Raw genomic sequence first — 16546 nt, 5'->3', positions numbered from 1 at the left:
TAAAGGTGAAATATAGGTCTGTGTAATATATTTCTTTCTCAATTCTAACCACATTCATAACCAGCAGACAAACTTTCAACTGTCCATTGGAAAAGACAGGTTAAAAGGTAGTATTTAACATTAATTTTTCAAGCACAAGAAGATGGTTTCTATAATACATATTTCAATTCAATGCAATGTACAGTTTCATAAAGTACATTCTTAATGTGCCACAAGGAATATATTTCCTTTTGTGATAAACAGATTTGCAGTCAAATCTGTACCAAAATAGTGCTTTGTCTTTCCTAAGCAAACCAACTCTTTCCTTTGTAAATATGAATATTAGAAATGCTTTCACATTTTTGAAGTTGATTTTTAAATCTCCTTTTAATTTATTCCAATAGTCGAAAAGCTAAATGGCAACTGAGTAATTATCACTGTTGTTATTTTTTTTGATACCGTTCTCCTAAAGGTATTTGTGACTGATAATTCCTAATTAATTACCAGATACTGTTCTCAATTATTCAGCTAAAAGACTAGTTATTAATGTTCACAATCATTAGATAGCTAATCTATAGCTGTTTGTAATGTTTGGAAAGTACTTCTATAAACTACTAAAGATACTCATAAGCTAATAACTATAACATTTCTTCAGCCATTACTTTCAATTTAATTGACATTCAAATTTACTGATTAGGAGATAAAAGATGAATGCAATATATCAAGAGATTAACATTATTAATCCATGTATTAAAAAATTTAACCTGTAAAATTTAGACTTTTAAATGTTAGCAATGTTTAGGAACTGGCTTTCTTTTTGGAAGCAAATATATCTCTTTCATTGTATGTTATTTTCCTTTGGAAATACCAGCTGTATATGATATGCTAACTTCTAATTCTTAGGTTACCAAGTTTCCCACAGTTGATAAATAAGATATATTTTTCTTTGAAAATAGCTGAGGGACTTTCCTGGTGGTGCAAGTGGATGGGACTCCGCACTCCCAATACAGGGGGCCCAGGTTCAATCCCTGGTCAGAGAACTAGATCCCACATGCATGCTGCAACTAAGAGTTCACATGCCACAACTAAGGAGCCCACCTGCCACAACTAAGAGCTGGTGCAACCAAATAAATAAATATTAAAAAAATAATAAAAATAAAACTTGCTGAATCTTCCCATATGGAATATCAATAAGCATAGCTCAAAATGATCACCACCACACAACAGGAGATCTTTTACAGAGACTCTGTTGCAACAGCTTACAACAATAATGGTATAAAAGATATAACAGTTAAAATCAAATTATAAATATTTATAAGTTTACACATATTTACTGATCTATTTTATGCAAAGTACCCTGGTTACAAATCTAAATGTTCTGGTCAAACCTAAGCACTTAAATGCTACCCTAATACAACCTGACTGAAGGGATATCAAGCATATAGCCTAGGTTATCCTAAGAAAACTGCCTAAAATAATTAGTTATGAAAACAACATTATACATTCGATAACAAAGGAAAGAGAAACAATCCCATGAGGAAAACAAGTCACATATGTAATAAGCGCTATACACTCATCATGTAATAAGCTCAAAAACATTTTTTGACATAGGTAGTATACTTTGCATTCAGAACACACTACCCCAAAATATGGCACATTGGCACACTATTTTAAGATGAAGGAATTTGAGAAACAGTAGGTATAGAAAAGACTCTCTGACCTTTTCATCCTCCCCGAAGCAAATCATAGAAACACCAGGTTCTAGAAGGACTCTCTCATCTCCCCCTTCTCCCTGAAGCTTCGTATGTGAGAGGTGCCTATAGCCCAGAGGAAAAGAGCACCCTTATCTCAAAGACAGAAGTATGCCGAGAGGAATCGGAATAAATAGGCCTTGATGATTTTCCCCCAGTTTACTACTCTTAGTTCATACCCTTTGTCCTTCCACGCTTTTCCACGACTTTCCACCCTTCATCAAACCTCGTATAAGAACGCTCAGGCTTAATCGTTTCTTTGGGTCTTCACTTCCTTATGAAGACTCCCATTTCATGTAAAACATATTAAATAAATGCACATGCTTTTCTCCTAATAATCTCTCTTTGTTAGTTTAATTTTCTTGTCCTGCCAGGGACCTTAAGACAGTCAAGGAAAAGTTTTTCTACTCTACAATTCACATGATTTTTTTTCATTTATTTATTTATTTATGGCTGCGTTGGGTCTTCGTTGCTGTGTGTGGGCTTTCTCTAGTTGTAGTGAGCGGGGACTACTCTTTGTCAACGCAGTGTGCTGACTTCTCCTTGTGGTGGCTTCTCCTGCTGCAGAGCACAGGCTCTAGACACACAGGCCCACTAGTTGTGGCACACAGGCTCAGTAGTTGTGGCTCGCAGGCTCTAGAGCTGCAGGCTCAGTAGTTGTGGCGCACGGGCTTAGTTGCTCCGCGACAGGTGGGATCTTCCCAGACCAGGGCTCGAACCCGTGTCTCCTGCATTGGCAGGTGGATTCTTAACCACTGCGCCACCAGGAAAGTCCTACAATTCACATGATTTAAATATAAAACAGTATATAGTGTAAAAGTCTCCCTCCCACCACTGGTCCTCACCTGTACAATTCCCCAACAATCAGTTATTAATTTCTTATGTATCATTCCAGAGTATTTTTGTGCATATACATACAAATTCTCACTTTCCCACTTGTCTAACTCACTAATATCCACTATACACACTGTTCCACAGTTTCTTTTGTCACTTAATATATCTTGGTGAACTATCTCAGGATAGTTTTAATTTACAGTCCCTTACAAAGTGTCTTTTCATAAATCTAAAGTACTTTTTACTTAGTTTTCTATGGGTTGTTTGATCATGGTTTTCATTCATTTTTCTATTAGTTTGTCATTTTGTATCTATTTCTAGGAGCACTTTATATATTAGGAATGTTATCTTTGCTCTGGTCCTAAACAGTTTTCCCAAATTAGTCATCTGCCTTTTGACTTTTGTTTATGGTATTGTTTGGTTTTTGGTCACAAAGGATTTTATATGCTTTAATGTAGCAAAAAAAATAGTCTTTTTTTTCTCTTTAATGGTTCTAGATTCTAAATTATACTTGGAAAATTCTTACACACTCCAAGGTTACAGAAGAATTATCCGTGTTTTCTTCAAGTACTTTTGTTTCTCCCTCCACCCCCATCACAGCCCATTTAATTGATCCATAGGTTAAATTTCTTCGTACTCCAACTTTTTTTTCCCTAGACGAATCCTCTATTATTCCAACAATATTTATGGACTACTTCAAGTTTTCCCTTTATAATATACTAAAGTCTTATATGGAACTTTGTATATTTCTGGACTTTCTCTTCTACTCCCCTGGTCAGCCTATCTCTTCATGTGTCAATACTACATTTTTTAAATTATTGACATTTGGTAATGTATTTTACTATTCAGTAGAGTTAGTCCCCCTCACTGTTCTTTACAGAGTCTTCCTGGATATTTTTACTTGTTTATTTTGTCTTACATTTCCTTAATAATTAGCTTACTCTGTTTTTTCTCCACCAAAAGAAAAAAATGATTAATTAGTTTTTTCCTGGGATTTCATTAACTTTATAAAATAACCTAAAGAAATGTTAATTTATTATAGCTTTATGATGTTGAGTCTTCCTATTCTAGGAAATATGTTTTTCCATTTGTTCATGCCTTTTGTGTGCCCTTTGGGAATGTTTTAAAGACCTTTTCAAGTAATTCAAAGTGTCATTTAGAGATATATACAAGATACTACTGGCAGTATACAGAAATTACTTAATTGTACCTAGAAATAAATGGAAGTACCGAGAAGATGCTGACATTTAAGTTTGGTCTTCATTAATGATTACTCATATGGAGGAAACAAAAGGATTAAGAGCAAGGGGAGATGCCATGTAGAAGGAATTTAAGAAGGTATGTGTAAGAATGGATGGTGAAAGAACATGGTTCATTTAAGACACTGAAGTTATTTGGTAAAGCAGTAACATTAAAGCATTTCTAGGAGTCACGAGCAATAAAAATAGTGTAAGCAGTGTTAATGGCAAGGAGGTAATAGACTACTAAAGGCTTTGGGAACCATGAGAAGGAATCAAAATTTTATCATACAGGTAAGGGCAAGCTTTATTTATTCACTGCTTAAAAGGCAACGCAGCCAAATAAATAAATTTTAAAAAATTCTTTTTAGAAGGCAACTCTGATTTAACACAGACAAATTACAAAGTTATTTTCTAATGAATTTGACTTGTAAATCCTACTATTCCACTTATATGTAGCTTAAAATAAACCCACTACAAAAAAAAATAATGAAAAACAAAAAATGGGAAATACCTATATTCAAACTGCCAAGGAAGGGAAAAAAACAAATTTAAAAGTAATACAATTGTATTTTTGTTTACATTGACAAACACTCTCTCCGGAACCAAATTTTAGTAAGGTTGCTCTGAATCCTCATCTCACCTGGGCCCTCTGTCCTTGTCAGACCTACAGCTCTGAGTTTCAGCAAGAATCCTAGGTCAGTTTAGAGAGAATCCCCCATCCTCAATATCTGTTCACACTGACATCTGATCAGTTCCTCATTCCCCACCATCTCCCAGGTGATATCTAATCAGCCTGGCCTGTCTTCAGCAAGAGTCCTGTTAAAGTCCGGTTAACCAGAATCTCCCCCACCCCACATGTTTCCTCTTATTAAATTTCCACCTACTGAAGCCCTTCCCCCCATTCCTACCTTGTTCCGTGGCTATAAAATCCCCATTTCTCCTTGCTGTATTCAGAATTAAGCCAATCTCTACACTCAGGTCTTTTTTTCCCCTATTACAAGAGTTCCTGAATAAAATCTAATTTTACTGCTTTAACTATTGTCTGACTCTGGTTCTCTTCAACTATATTTTAAATTAATTTCAATGTATTTTTTAAAAATTACCTCCACTAATTTTTCTGAACAGAGTTTTAGAGAAATCCAGAATATGAAAAGCAAATTAATTCACTCAATTATTTCTTCCTAGAATTTTAAGTGGTCTGATATTCAGATGTTACATCAAAGTTGCAACTTTTGGTCTGAAGCTCACCCCTTTTAGTAAGCAATGCTAGTGAATATAAAAACAAACTTTACTCTTTCATAAAATGATTTTTGAACGACACTTGCTTATTAACACCAAGTGAGGATGCAATTTAAAGAAAGCCTTCCAACCAACTTAGTATTCTCTTAATCTCTATAAATCATACTAACACATGGAAACATTCTAGAATTAATTTAAAAGAAATTTACTTAAAGAAATATTCTTCCCTCCAACTTCTTTAAAGTATGAAAACTTCCATCTAATCAATAATTGTTCCCTAGTCCACAACATGCCTAAAAATATACACGTAATAAATACTAAGTTAAGCTCATTTTGATGGGCAATACCAGATATGTTTTTAAATACTTGCACAACAGCTGAGATACACAGAATGCTTAGTGTATACTATTTTAATCATCTGGCATATATTGAGACAATCTTCAGAGCAACCCTAAAAAGACAGGTAGCATAACCCTCATTTTATATGCATGAAGATAGGAAGCACAACGACATAAAATAGTATCACACAGCTACTAACTTACTAATCTTTTCGTTTTTACAAAGATTAATCTTGACCCATTTTATTTTCTTAAGAACAATCCAGACAGGTACTCTTGTGCAAAGCTAGAATATAAATTCATACACAAGTTTTTAGATAGCAACTTAGCAATACCTACTAAAACTTTTAAAAACATGTACAGACTCCTAATCGAACCTTAGGAATTTATCCTACAAAATAAGAGACAGTTACATAGGCACAGGCTCATCACTGCTCAAAAACAAGGGAAAATTAAACTATAGTGCATATGCAATACACTATAATACAACTCAATAGATTTTTAAAATATCACCTCCACCAATGTTTCCAAATAAAATTTTGGAGAATGCCAGAATATGAAAAGTAAACTTGAATCATTTATTCAATCATTCCTTCCTAGAACTACATGTGGTCTGATAGCATTCAGACGTTACATCAAAGCTGCAGCTTTTGTTCTTAACTTTACTTCTCCCATAATATTATGCAATATACATATACCTAATAATATGCAGCCATTAAATTCATGTAAGAAGTGTATCATTAATTGAAAGAGTACTGTAAAATAACATAAGTATTATAGTTTTATAAGAAAATAATTATATGTATGTGTATATTTATATACAGAACACTGTAAAGTCCTGCACCAAAATATTAAGTCATGCACAGGTGATTGGATAAGAGGTGATTTCTGGATTTTGTGTGTATACATTTGCAGTAGGTTCCACATTTCCTACAATGAGCACATATAATTGTACAAATAAAAAAACAATAAATATTATTTGTTTAAAAAGTTTGAAGCCAACGAATACTTTAGCAATTAAGTATAAAATACTGGCAATCCATGAAATATGAAAATTTTATAACTCTTGAAATTTCTTACAAGAATACGTAGCTTTTAATTTTATTACATACACACCATAAACTCACACATACAAACACATGCATGTTTATATTTGCCAGTTTATACCTTGTGATTTTTAAAAATACTTTTAAGAAACCACTTAGTGAATTCTAACAAAACTGATTTCCACATGCTTTTTACCCAACCTAAACTGTACTTTCTTCTTATATAAAATGACTGACATTTATGTTTAAGCCATTTCATCAGACTGTTAACAGCAAATAAATCTAAAGATAATTTAAATAATCCAAGATAACTAAATACTTTACCCCAAATTTATCATCTGGGGAAAAAATCTAAGTCATATTATATCTTTAAGTGAAAAAAACTTTTACTTCTTGATTATTTTAAGTCATAGATCGATTCTACCTTGGCAATATAGGCCGCCTAGACAAAACACAGTTTTAGTTTTATCTGTTTAGAAAAAAATGTTTTTGGACAGTTCTTACAATTCAGAATATATTAAATGCCTTAATCTAAATTTTAATTAAAGACTAGAAGCATTTTAGCGTACCAAGTGAAAACAGTATTATTTAATTACTCAAGATAATGTTCAATTTGAAGCATTAAGAAAAGGTAAAGAAAAAGAGGAATAATAAAAGCCTAGAAAACACACAAAGTACAGTTACACTAGAAGAGCCCATTACTGCTTATAAAACCTAGTTCAGCTGTTGGAGGAGAGGGATACAGTGACAAACAGCTTCCCTGCTACAAAGGTGGCAGGATATCTATCAAACTGGACAATAAAATTGCAATTGAGTTTCTTTGGCTTTTTATAGCAGCTACATGTATCCTGATGTAACTCTGCAAAAGCTATCCAATTCTGCAATGTTAGTTTTTTACACACCAGTTCTTTATGAAGATCCATGTTATAAATCTGTGATACTAAGATTTTAAATGACTGCAAACAGGAAAAAATATACATTACTTCAGTATTATATGCATTGAAATATTTGTAAACCTTTAGAATTAATATCTTCAGAGAAAAAAATTTGGTTCCAATAATTTCAGAACTTTTATCAGCATGCTACAAATTGTTCATCTACTTACTCAATCACTTCAGCTCCATCCTAAACTTTATTAAATATTGATTTGAAGAGCTTTAGAGTATAAGTTTTCCATTTTACTTTAAAAACAGATATCAAGATATTAAAATTCAAAAAAAATTAACATAGTTACATTCAAATTAATTACTTTATATAAACTTCATTAAAGAGAAAAAAGCTTTTTAATCAATGAAGAAAATTCATAAAAGAGAAATAAAACTGAAAGACATTTATGAAACATTAAAATTAAAGGTGAAAATCACAGGAAGCAACTTGTAACTTTAAGTTTTTCTTTTCCCCCTCATAAAGTAAAGCTTCAGCACTTATTCTTTAAAGTATACTTTAACAGCAAAAAGGGACAGGTGTAGTTTTACTCAGACAAAATACTCTACATGAACTTAATCACTGTTTACTCCATTTTATAACTGTAATCCTAAAACTTGAGCCAAAGACTGGTTCTTGGCTCAAAGTAGGCAAAAGAAGCCTCTCCGTAAAGTAACTATTTTCCTTGCAAAGGTTTTAAGATCTGTTTAAAGCCCTAAGTCACTGGAGTAAAGAAAAATATGAACTAATTTTATATATATATAAATTCACACAGGAAACTTAAAGCGTGTTTTGGGTTTCTTGTGTATAAATTTGAGTCTAAAAAATACTGATTTCAGATACTTCATAAGAAAAGTAGTTTATATTTCTTCCTTTAACATTTTCTGTGCCTTAAAATATGCTCCCAGAAAGAAAAAATACATTTTCCTTTATGATAAAAAATGTATTAAGGGGTCATAACTGGGGTCCATATTTAATTTACATAGACTTCTTCTATCTTCATTATGCTTTCTAAAGAGTATATTATTATTATCAGCATCTTAATGTGAAAGTGGGAAGGGGATAATTTTATAAAAGTTAGTCAAAATAATTCCCTGTACAATCTGAGGGGCCCTCAAAATTTAGAGTACATAAGAAGGACTTATTTTAAAATGCAGATTTCTAGGAACATACCACGAGATTCAGATTAGGATTCTGAGGTGGGGTCCAGGAAACTAGAAGATGTACATCCCAAGTTCCTCTGACGAGATGATCCCTAAAACATACTGTGTGTGATTCTGACATAGACTCAGATAGACACAGACATAGATTCTGACATAAGTAATTTAAAGACAGCTGCTACGGCTATTTCCTGGGTCGTGGATAAGAGAAGACTGAGGCACTAAGGCACACACAGGGTGGCATGGCGCCACATGACAGTGGAACCAAATAGCCCTAAACAATGATGGCGTAGTTCTTCTTCCTCCTTCCTGAAACAAATATTTAACATGCAACTGCCAAGCACTCAACACTATGCACAGTTACAGGAGATATGATGAAGTATAAAACCCTTCATCCCTGCTGAGAGCTTACAATTAACAGCCACTTTTGACCAAGAATATAATATGAGAGTTATTACAGGATCATACTTGCTTAAATAAATACTAGTCTACATTTCCTATATGACACATTACTGCTCTTCTTCATGTACTTTACACACCCCCAAGCAAACCAAACAATTCCACATGCTTTTCCCTCAGGGAAATCATCTATGCACCTCTGCTTATGCCAATTCCTCCACCAGTGAGTCTCATCACCCCAGTCTCTACGTACCCAAATCTTATTTATAACCCTTCAAGGTTGTAGTCAAATGGCATCCATTCTACAAACCTCTCAAAGGCCCTCTCCTTTCACTGTGAATCTCTCTTCTAGGACACTTATTCCTTCCTGCCCTGTCTTTCAGTACATGTATTATCTCCCATATTAGAAAGTAACTTCTTTCAGGATAAGATCTGTTCCGGATTCATCTTTCTATCTTTCGTAGTAAACCTGAAGGTACTCAACTAGAAGAAGACAGGAAAAACAAAAGGGAGGAGAGTTAAGAAGAAAAAGAGGAAACATAAAGTTAGAAAGGGGAAGAAAAGAGGTGGGCCACTGGAGTAAGACCTAGACACAGAGTGACTGAAAATGAGTAAGAGAGCCCATGGAGGGTCTGACCAACAGACAGGGGAGAGGGGGGAAGGGAGCAGAGACAAAACAAATATAAACAGAGAAAAAGAAGAGGTTGGGGAGGGGTGGGGAGAGAGAAGATAGGGGGTACAGAAAGGGTGGAGGAACACTGGAGGGAAAAACAAAAAAAGAGAAGGAGAGGGATGGGAAGGAAGGAGATGGTGGCTAAAAGAAGAAACAGAGAAATAAGCAAAGAGGGAGCAAGCTAGCTAGGCAGTGATAGAGGGTAGCACAGACTGCACCAGGTACCCACAGTCAATGCCAATGCAGGGAGCTGGGTGGTGATTCGTTGGATATTGGGAAGAGGAAGAAAGTAGGGGGAAGAGAGGGAGTGAGGAAGTGGGGGGAAAGAGGTTAGAGGAGAAGGAGAGAGAGGAGAGAGAAGGGGGGTATTAAAACCTTTGCCTTTGAGCACCTGAATTATTCATAGCAGTGAAAATGAATGAAGCAAAGCTATATGTAACAATAAGAAAGAATCTTAGAGACAAAAGGTTTGATGAGAAAAAATAAGTAACAAAGAGCTCACACAGTACGACGTCCCTTTCATAAAATACAGAAACAGGTAAAATGAGAGATTATATTATTTAGGAATACATTTTTTTAACTTTTTCAAGAAGGGAATAATAAACACTAATTCAAAATGGTGATTAGATTTGGGTTGAGGAGGGTAGTTATTAGAAAGGGAGAACCTTTTTTAAGTTGGGTAGTCAACACAGCTTCCTTTATAACACTTCATAGCATATATGCCATGCAAATTATTTTAGATGTAATTAATTCTTCATTTTAAAAGCTGTATTTATACCAAACATGAAGTGACTAGGGCCTTAACTAGTATGCTGGCAGTAAGAATGAGAACAAAAGAATTAACAGGAGGAATGACAGAACTATAACAAAGGAAAATAGTCGTTTAATTCTATTTCCTGTGATTTCACTCATTAACTCCTAACTTCAGATATACACATATATTACCACATTTACCATTTTTAGATTAGACATCAATGGTTAAGAAAAGTTTAGAAACTTCCCTGAGTTTACACAACTAAAAATTACTATAAATCAGAATTCAAACCCAGGACTATCCTGTCCCCAAAGCCCATGTTCTCTTCATTACTTACACAAATAGACTGGTGACTGGATATAATATTTAGCCATAAATGCTCAATAGCTCAAAGGTGCCTGAGATTTCTCCAAGTCTGACTCTTTTGTTTTGTGGACGAGACTAGGCTATTGGACCTAAATAGCCTATCATTTCAGTTCTCAAGCATTTTAGTCTCAGGATCCAAAGTACTGCTACCTCCAAAAAATCTTTACTTATATGGGGTATGTCTATTACTAGCTACCATATTAGAAATTAAAACTATGAAATTCTACAAATATTAATTCATTTCAAAAAAGCAATAAACCCAGTAAATGTTAATATAAATATTTTTTGAAAAATGATTTTTTCAAAACAATAATAATAATAATGAGAAGAACGCTATTATTTCATATTTTTGCAAATCTCTTTCAATTCTGGTTTAATAGAAGATGGCTACATTCTAATATATGTTTTTGTATTCAATCTGTTGTATTACATTGTTTTGGTTGCAGTACATGAAAAAAATCCATCCTCTAACTAGATACGTAGCTGGAAAAGGAGGACCTCACCACTCCCTGAAATGGTCTCCTGGGCTCCCAAGGTCTTCAGGCTGTACTTCAAGAATTACTGCTCTAAAGGTTACATTCCTTTAGCCATTCTTCCTAAGGACACGACAAACTGGAGTGTATACAAAAGTGCTGAATTAACATAGAATATGTAGCAATTTTTTTAAATCTAATTTATATGGGCACTTCCCTAACTGAGAATTCTCCCAGATATACCTGAAGTCCAATCCAAATTACGTGAAACTAAAACTCAACCGTTTTTCTCATTATCTCTTGTAAAGGGAAAAATAATACTAGCAGAAAATCAGTCCAGACTGCAGTAGCCCACTACAACCGAAACCAGAATAGCTGGGCATCAGCACAAACTAAAGTAAGTTAGACAAGAGGTGGCAAAGCATTTCTGTGAAGTGCCAAATAGTAAATATTTTAGGCTTGGGAGCCAAAGAGTCTCCGTCACAAATACTCAATGCTTTTAACATGAAAGCAGTCTTAGAAAATACATAAATAAATACAGGTGGCTGTATTTCAATAAAAATTTATTTACAGAAACAGGCCAGGCCAGATTTGGCCCTCAGGCCATGCTTGGCTGAACCCTGCCTTAGGGGGTCAGCTTAAAACTGGTCAGCTTAAAAATGTAGTGACTAAAACAAAGCCATTTTATAAAATCACATCTTTGCCTCATTTAGCACTGGATTATTCTCAAACATAAATCTGTAGAGTAATATCTTCCAATCTAAGATATCTTTGTAAATCCTTATGATAATAACACACCTTCCTCTCACTGAAGAAGGAGGAAGAAGAATGAATAACTGTTAAGTACTTACAAATAGCTAAAAGTTATTCAAACACCCAAAAACATATATTTAGGAAATGACAATATATTCCAATAGAATGGCAAAATATTCCAGAGTAATAACTATGATAGTCAATAAAACATTTAAAGATATACCAAATTTATCAATTCTGTTCTTTATCCTTCTAGTCAATTTATAATTAATATTTATTTGTTAACTATATTCCTTCTGTGTATATATAGAAAGAGTTCTTAAACAAGATATAAAAACCATAAACCATAATAGAAACTAATAAATTTTACTACATTAATTATTTGAAATGTAAAATTTCCTCAGAAGACACAAACATAAAACTCCAAACATAAACAGACAAGCACAAATTGACAGAAGACATTCATAAACAATATCGGTAGCAAAGGATTAAGACCAAGAATACATGAAGAACTCCCATAAAACAACAAAAAAATGAAAATTAGTATTATGGAAACACAGCATTTAAAATTCATCAAATTGGCAAAATTTTTTAAACTCTAGACATAACAAGTGATAAGGTGATATGAAGCCATGAGAATTTATACATTGCTGGCAAGAATGTAAACTGATATACCACTTTGGAAAAGGAATTGCATTACCTTGTAATGTTTAACATCTGCACACTACAAATCATCAATTCCACTTCTAGGAACATATAGAGAGAGAAACTTCCCAATATATACAAAACACATCAAAAATGCTCATCAACTGGTAAGCAGATAAAGTCATACCATGGAATACATACAATTGAGAAAATTGACCAACTACATTGGTCAATATGGATGAATCTCAAACAATGATAAGTAAAAATAGAAAGTTGCAGGAAAATGCATTTAATACAATACCATTCATATTAAGTATACACATGAAAAATAAAATTCTTTAGTGTGTTGTCTGTGTGTTTCTATAGTTTAAACATAAATAAGACATAGAAATAATGAAAACACCAAATTCAGGTGAGTGGAAGAAGAGAGAGGGGTTGAAAATGGTAGACAAAGCAATTGGGATAGGGAACCCAATTCCATAAACACTGGTAGGTACATTATTCCTTATACTTTTTTGTATGTCTAGGACATTTCATTAATATTTTTAAACAAAAGCTATACATAAATAACTAACACTGGCTTAAGTTTAAAAAAAGAGAGAGATTAGTGAGTCTTCTAAACCAGTTCTTTAACTGACTGCAACATGAGCAAAGGCAAAATTAGCCAGAGCTTTTTGTTTCGTCAACCACCTTATACTACTAAAATAACTTCTCATCTTTGAATATTGTGCGCCACCTTGTGTTCAAAAAGTTTCAAAATACTACAAATTTCAGAGAACCATATCTTGAAAATGGCTACTTGAAAATATAAATTCCTTCATGCTGTGTTATAAGGTTTCACTTTATCAACTTAAGCACGCATGAAAATGACATTTGGAACAAAACTATTTTGATAGAGAAGAAGTTGGAAATATTTTATATTTCTTTTTAGTTATTCCCTTTTTTAGTTGTTCACTTCACTGCATTTCCAGAGAATAATCTGCCTTTTTTCCTTGATTCTAAGTATATAAAATTTTGTTGAAGAATAAAACTCAAAATTACAGACATTTAAAATGCTAAAATACACTTTCATTTTAAAAAACTTACCTTTGAATGTGTGATTGATAAAGTGTCTACCCACACACGCCAGCCACCCCACTCATATTTGATTGCATGGTAAAGTAGGATTCGGAATATGGCATATACCATTTCTGTTATCTTTTGCTCATCTGAATTCTTAGGATTAAAATAGCAGAGAGAAAGCATCCACTCTTGCCACACAGAACACTGTAGCAAGCTCCTGAAAATTGTAAGAGGACTTGGAATTACTTAAAAAATAAATCACTTGAAAGAATTCTAAAAATGTAAAAGTTTAAATCAAAATAAACAAAACAACCACCTTTATTATGCATCGAAAACAATTAAACAGTGTGGTATTGAAAGCTCAATTAACTGTTTGGTACATTACTTGTATACCTTAATGAAAAAAGCATATAGAAAATTCATTTCATGGTATTTAAAGCAATTTTTCTTAGAAAAAATGGGATTATTCAAAGCTAGACTTGAATATTGCAAATAAATGCTTTCTGATCCTGCTTACCTTCTGTTTTCTCTGCTGTTATTAAAAAGTTTAATCATGTCAGAAAGAAAGGCTCTGCGAACTTCCATGCTCTCTGGGCACTGGGGAGAATTTCGAAGTAGGGTTGCAATTACTTTTAGTATCTCTGTAAGACAATTCATAAACTAGTAAAAAACAAAACATTACAAAAAATTCATAATGTAATATCATCAGTATATTTCAATTTCTTTCATTTCCCTGACGTAAATGTCTACTGAAAACATCCTCTTCTGTGTTATAAAAAAAAAATCACCTGCAGCCAAGACTGACAATACATAGAAAACATCCACAAACAAGAAAGGAATTTTTTAATTTTGTCATTAGAATGTATAAAGCTAAATTTTAAAAGGTTATAATAAATGAAATTAAATTGTAAACAATTAAATGATGGTAAAACTGCAGACACCTCTCCCTTATCTCTGCCAGTTAGTAAAACTGACCTTAAAAATATCTGTATATAATCAAAATCTCAGAAAAAAAGAGAATAAATTCTCAGCTTCTTCAACAAAATCTATACTATGCACATACTCTTTCCTTTATCATTGTGAATTTTAAAAGCTATCAAGATTTCTTTCCATAATTCTGAATCTAAAATTAGATACAAAAATATCAAAAGGAAATTAAAACCTGTTTAACACCCCGAACAAATAAAACTGCTACCGTAATGGTCTTAAATATAATGTTGTATAAATTTCTAGTACTAACTTTAAGAAAAGAAATTCTTTTAATACTGAGATACGGAACTTTAAAGAAACAACAACAGCTATAACCCTGAATTTAAAATTAAATAATATGTCATAGTTTTACCCAATTAAAAATTGAGGCTTTCTAAACCAGCACTTTGCCAAGGTTTTTGGTGATTCTGAAGCAACAAGTTCAAAATACCAGATATGAAGGTACTTTATCATAAATTTAATGATATTTTAGGAGCAATTTCTGAACTCTTTAAATGACAAATTCAAATTTTCTCTACCTGCACAATGATGATAATCATAATAATGATAATGACGATAATAATTGCCACTAATTTGAGGATATACTATTGTGAGACAAAATATTTAAGAAAACACAGGTATTAATACATTTAATCCTTATACAATGATAGGTTGATACTACTATTATCCCCATTTTAGAGACAATAAAACTAAGGAACACCTAAATTAATTAATTTACCCAAAAATCACATAACTATTAAGACATGTAGACAAGATTGAAAAGCTAGACGTCCTATGTTTTTAAACACCACATTACACTGCCTATCTTTTCTGCCAGTATATTACATAGATAATATATTTTAAAATTCTTACTTTAGTAAGTCATTTTTCCATAGCTACATAAAATACATTTTACATTATATATATAAAATCAAGGTATTTTCGGGACTTCCCTGGTGGTCCAGCAGTTAAGACTCTGCACTGACAATGCAGGGGGCCTGGGTTCAATCCCTGATCAGGGAACTAGATCCTGCATGCCACAACTAAAAGATGTCGCATGCCGCAACTAAAGATGCCACATGCCAACTAAAAGATTCCACACACCGCAATGAAGATCCCGTGTGCCGCAACTAAGACTCGGTTGCCGCCAAATAAATAAACATTTTAAAAATAATAAAATAAGGGTATTTTCCTTTTTTAGTCTCTAAAATAATGACACCACATCTCCCTAAAGGCTGAGAAAAATTAACCATGTGACATGTGTTTTTAAAATTAGTACTGAGAGTACCACAAACATGACCATAACTCACCACACAAAAAGTAATTAAATTTTGAAACTCTACAGTTATTTTAATATCAATAATCTTAAAAAGCAAGATGAGAAATGCACACGTTTTATAAGTGTTTAAGAACTCTAAATATCAAAAGAAAAGACTGGTAACCAAGACTAAGTGCATAAACAATAAAGAAGATGGAAAATTTTCAATTCCAAACTTGGTATTCTTAACTTGACAGTAATTTAAGATGAAAGCTACCTCCATGGTCCATGTAACTTAGCCTGACATCACTAAATAGTGCAACCAAAACTTTACCAAAAATCTGAACATATATTAAAAACCCAAGATCTTATGCATATAATTCTTCAAAACCTCTATAAACATTTCCACATAACCTAAAGTCAATGTGAAGTTATATTCAACATCAAACACAAATAAAACTAGTATTATATTAATGCCTATAATGAAATATTATTTGAACAATGTGTTTTCAACAATACCAACTTCAGGTTCTTCAGTGATTTTCCTTTTTAGTAGCAAAATCTACTTATAAAAGTATAAAAAGGAAGGGAGTGGGAGAAGGTGCTCAAAGAGTACAAACTTCCAGTTATAAGGTGAATAAGCTCTGTGTATGTAATGTATAACCTGGAGACCACAGTTAAC

The 16546-nt window shown here is 33.0% G+C and overlaps 1 protein-coding gene across 2 annotated transcripts in view; it reads right to left on the bottom strand.

Annotated features, from left to right (window-relative positions):
* Positions 1-16546, bottom strand: part of LRBA (LPS responsive beige-like anchor protein) — a 753999-nt gene that overhangs the window by 587627 nt on the left and 149826 nt on the right. For both annotated transcript variants that reach the window (XM_032633582.1, XM_032633583.1), the window contains exons 21-22: positions 14155-14278; positions 13662-13854 (exon numbers count right to left, since the gene is read on the bottom strand). In XM_032633582.1, the coding sequence (XP_032489473.1) occupies positions 13662-13854; positions 14155-14278 (317 nt within the window). The remainder of the gene's footprint in view (positions 1-13661; positions 13855-14154; positions 14279-16546) is intronic.

The sequence above is a fragment of the Phocoena sinus genome, chromosome 5, assembly GCF_008692025.1.
Source record: "Phocoena sinus isolate mPhoSin1 chromosome 5, mPhoSin1.pri, whole genome shotgun sequence".
NCBI classification, from domain to species: domain Eukaryota; kingdom Metazoa; phylum Chordata; class Mammalia; order Artiodactyla; family Phocoenidae; genus Phocoena; species Phocoena sinus.
Note: the sequence above shows the minus strand (reverse complement) of the source record. Positions and strands in the feature narration are given on the sequence as shown.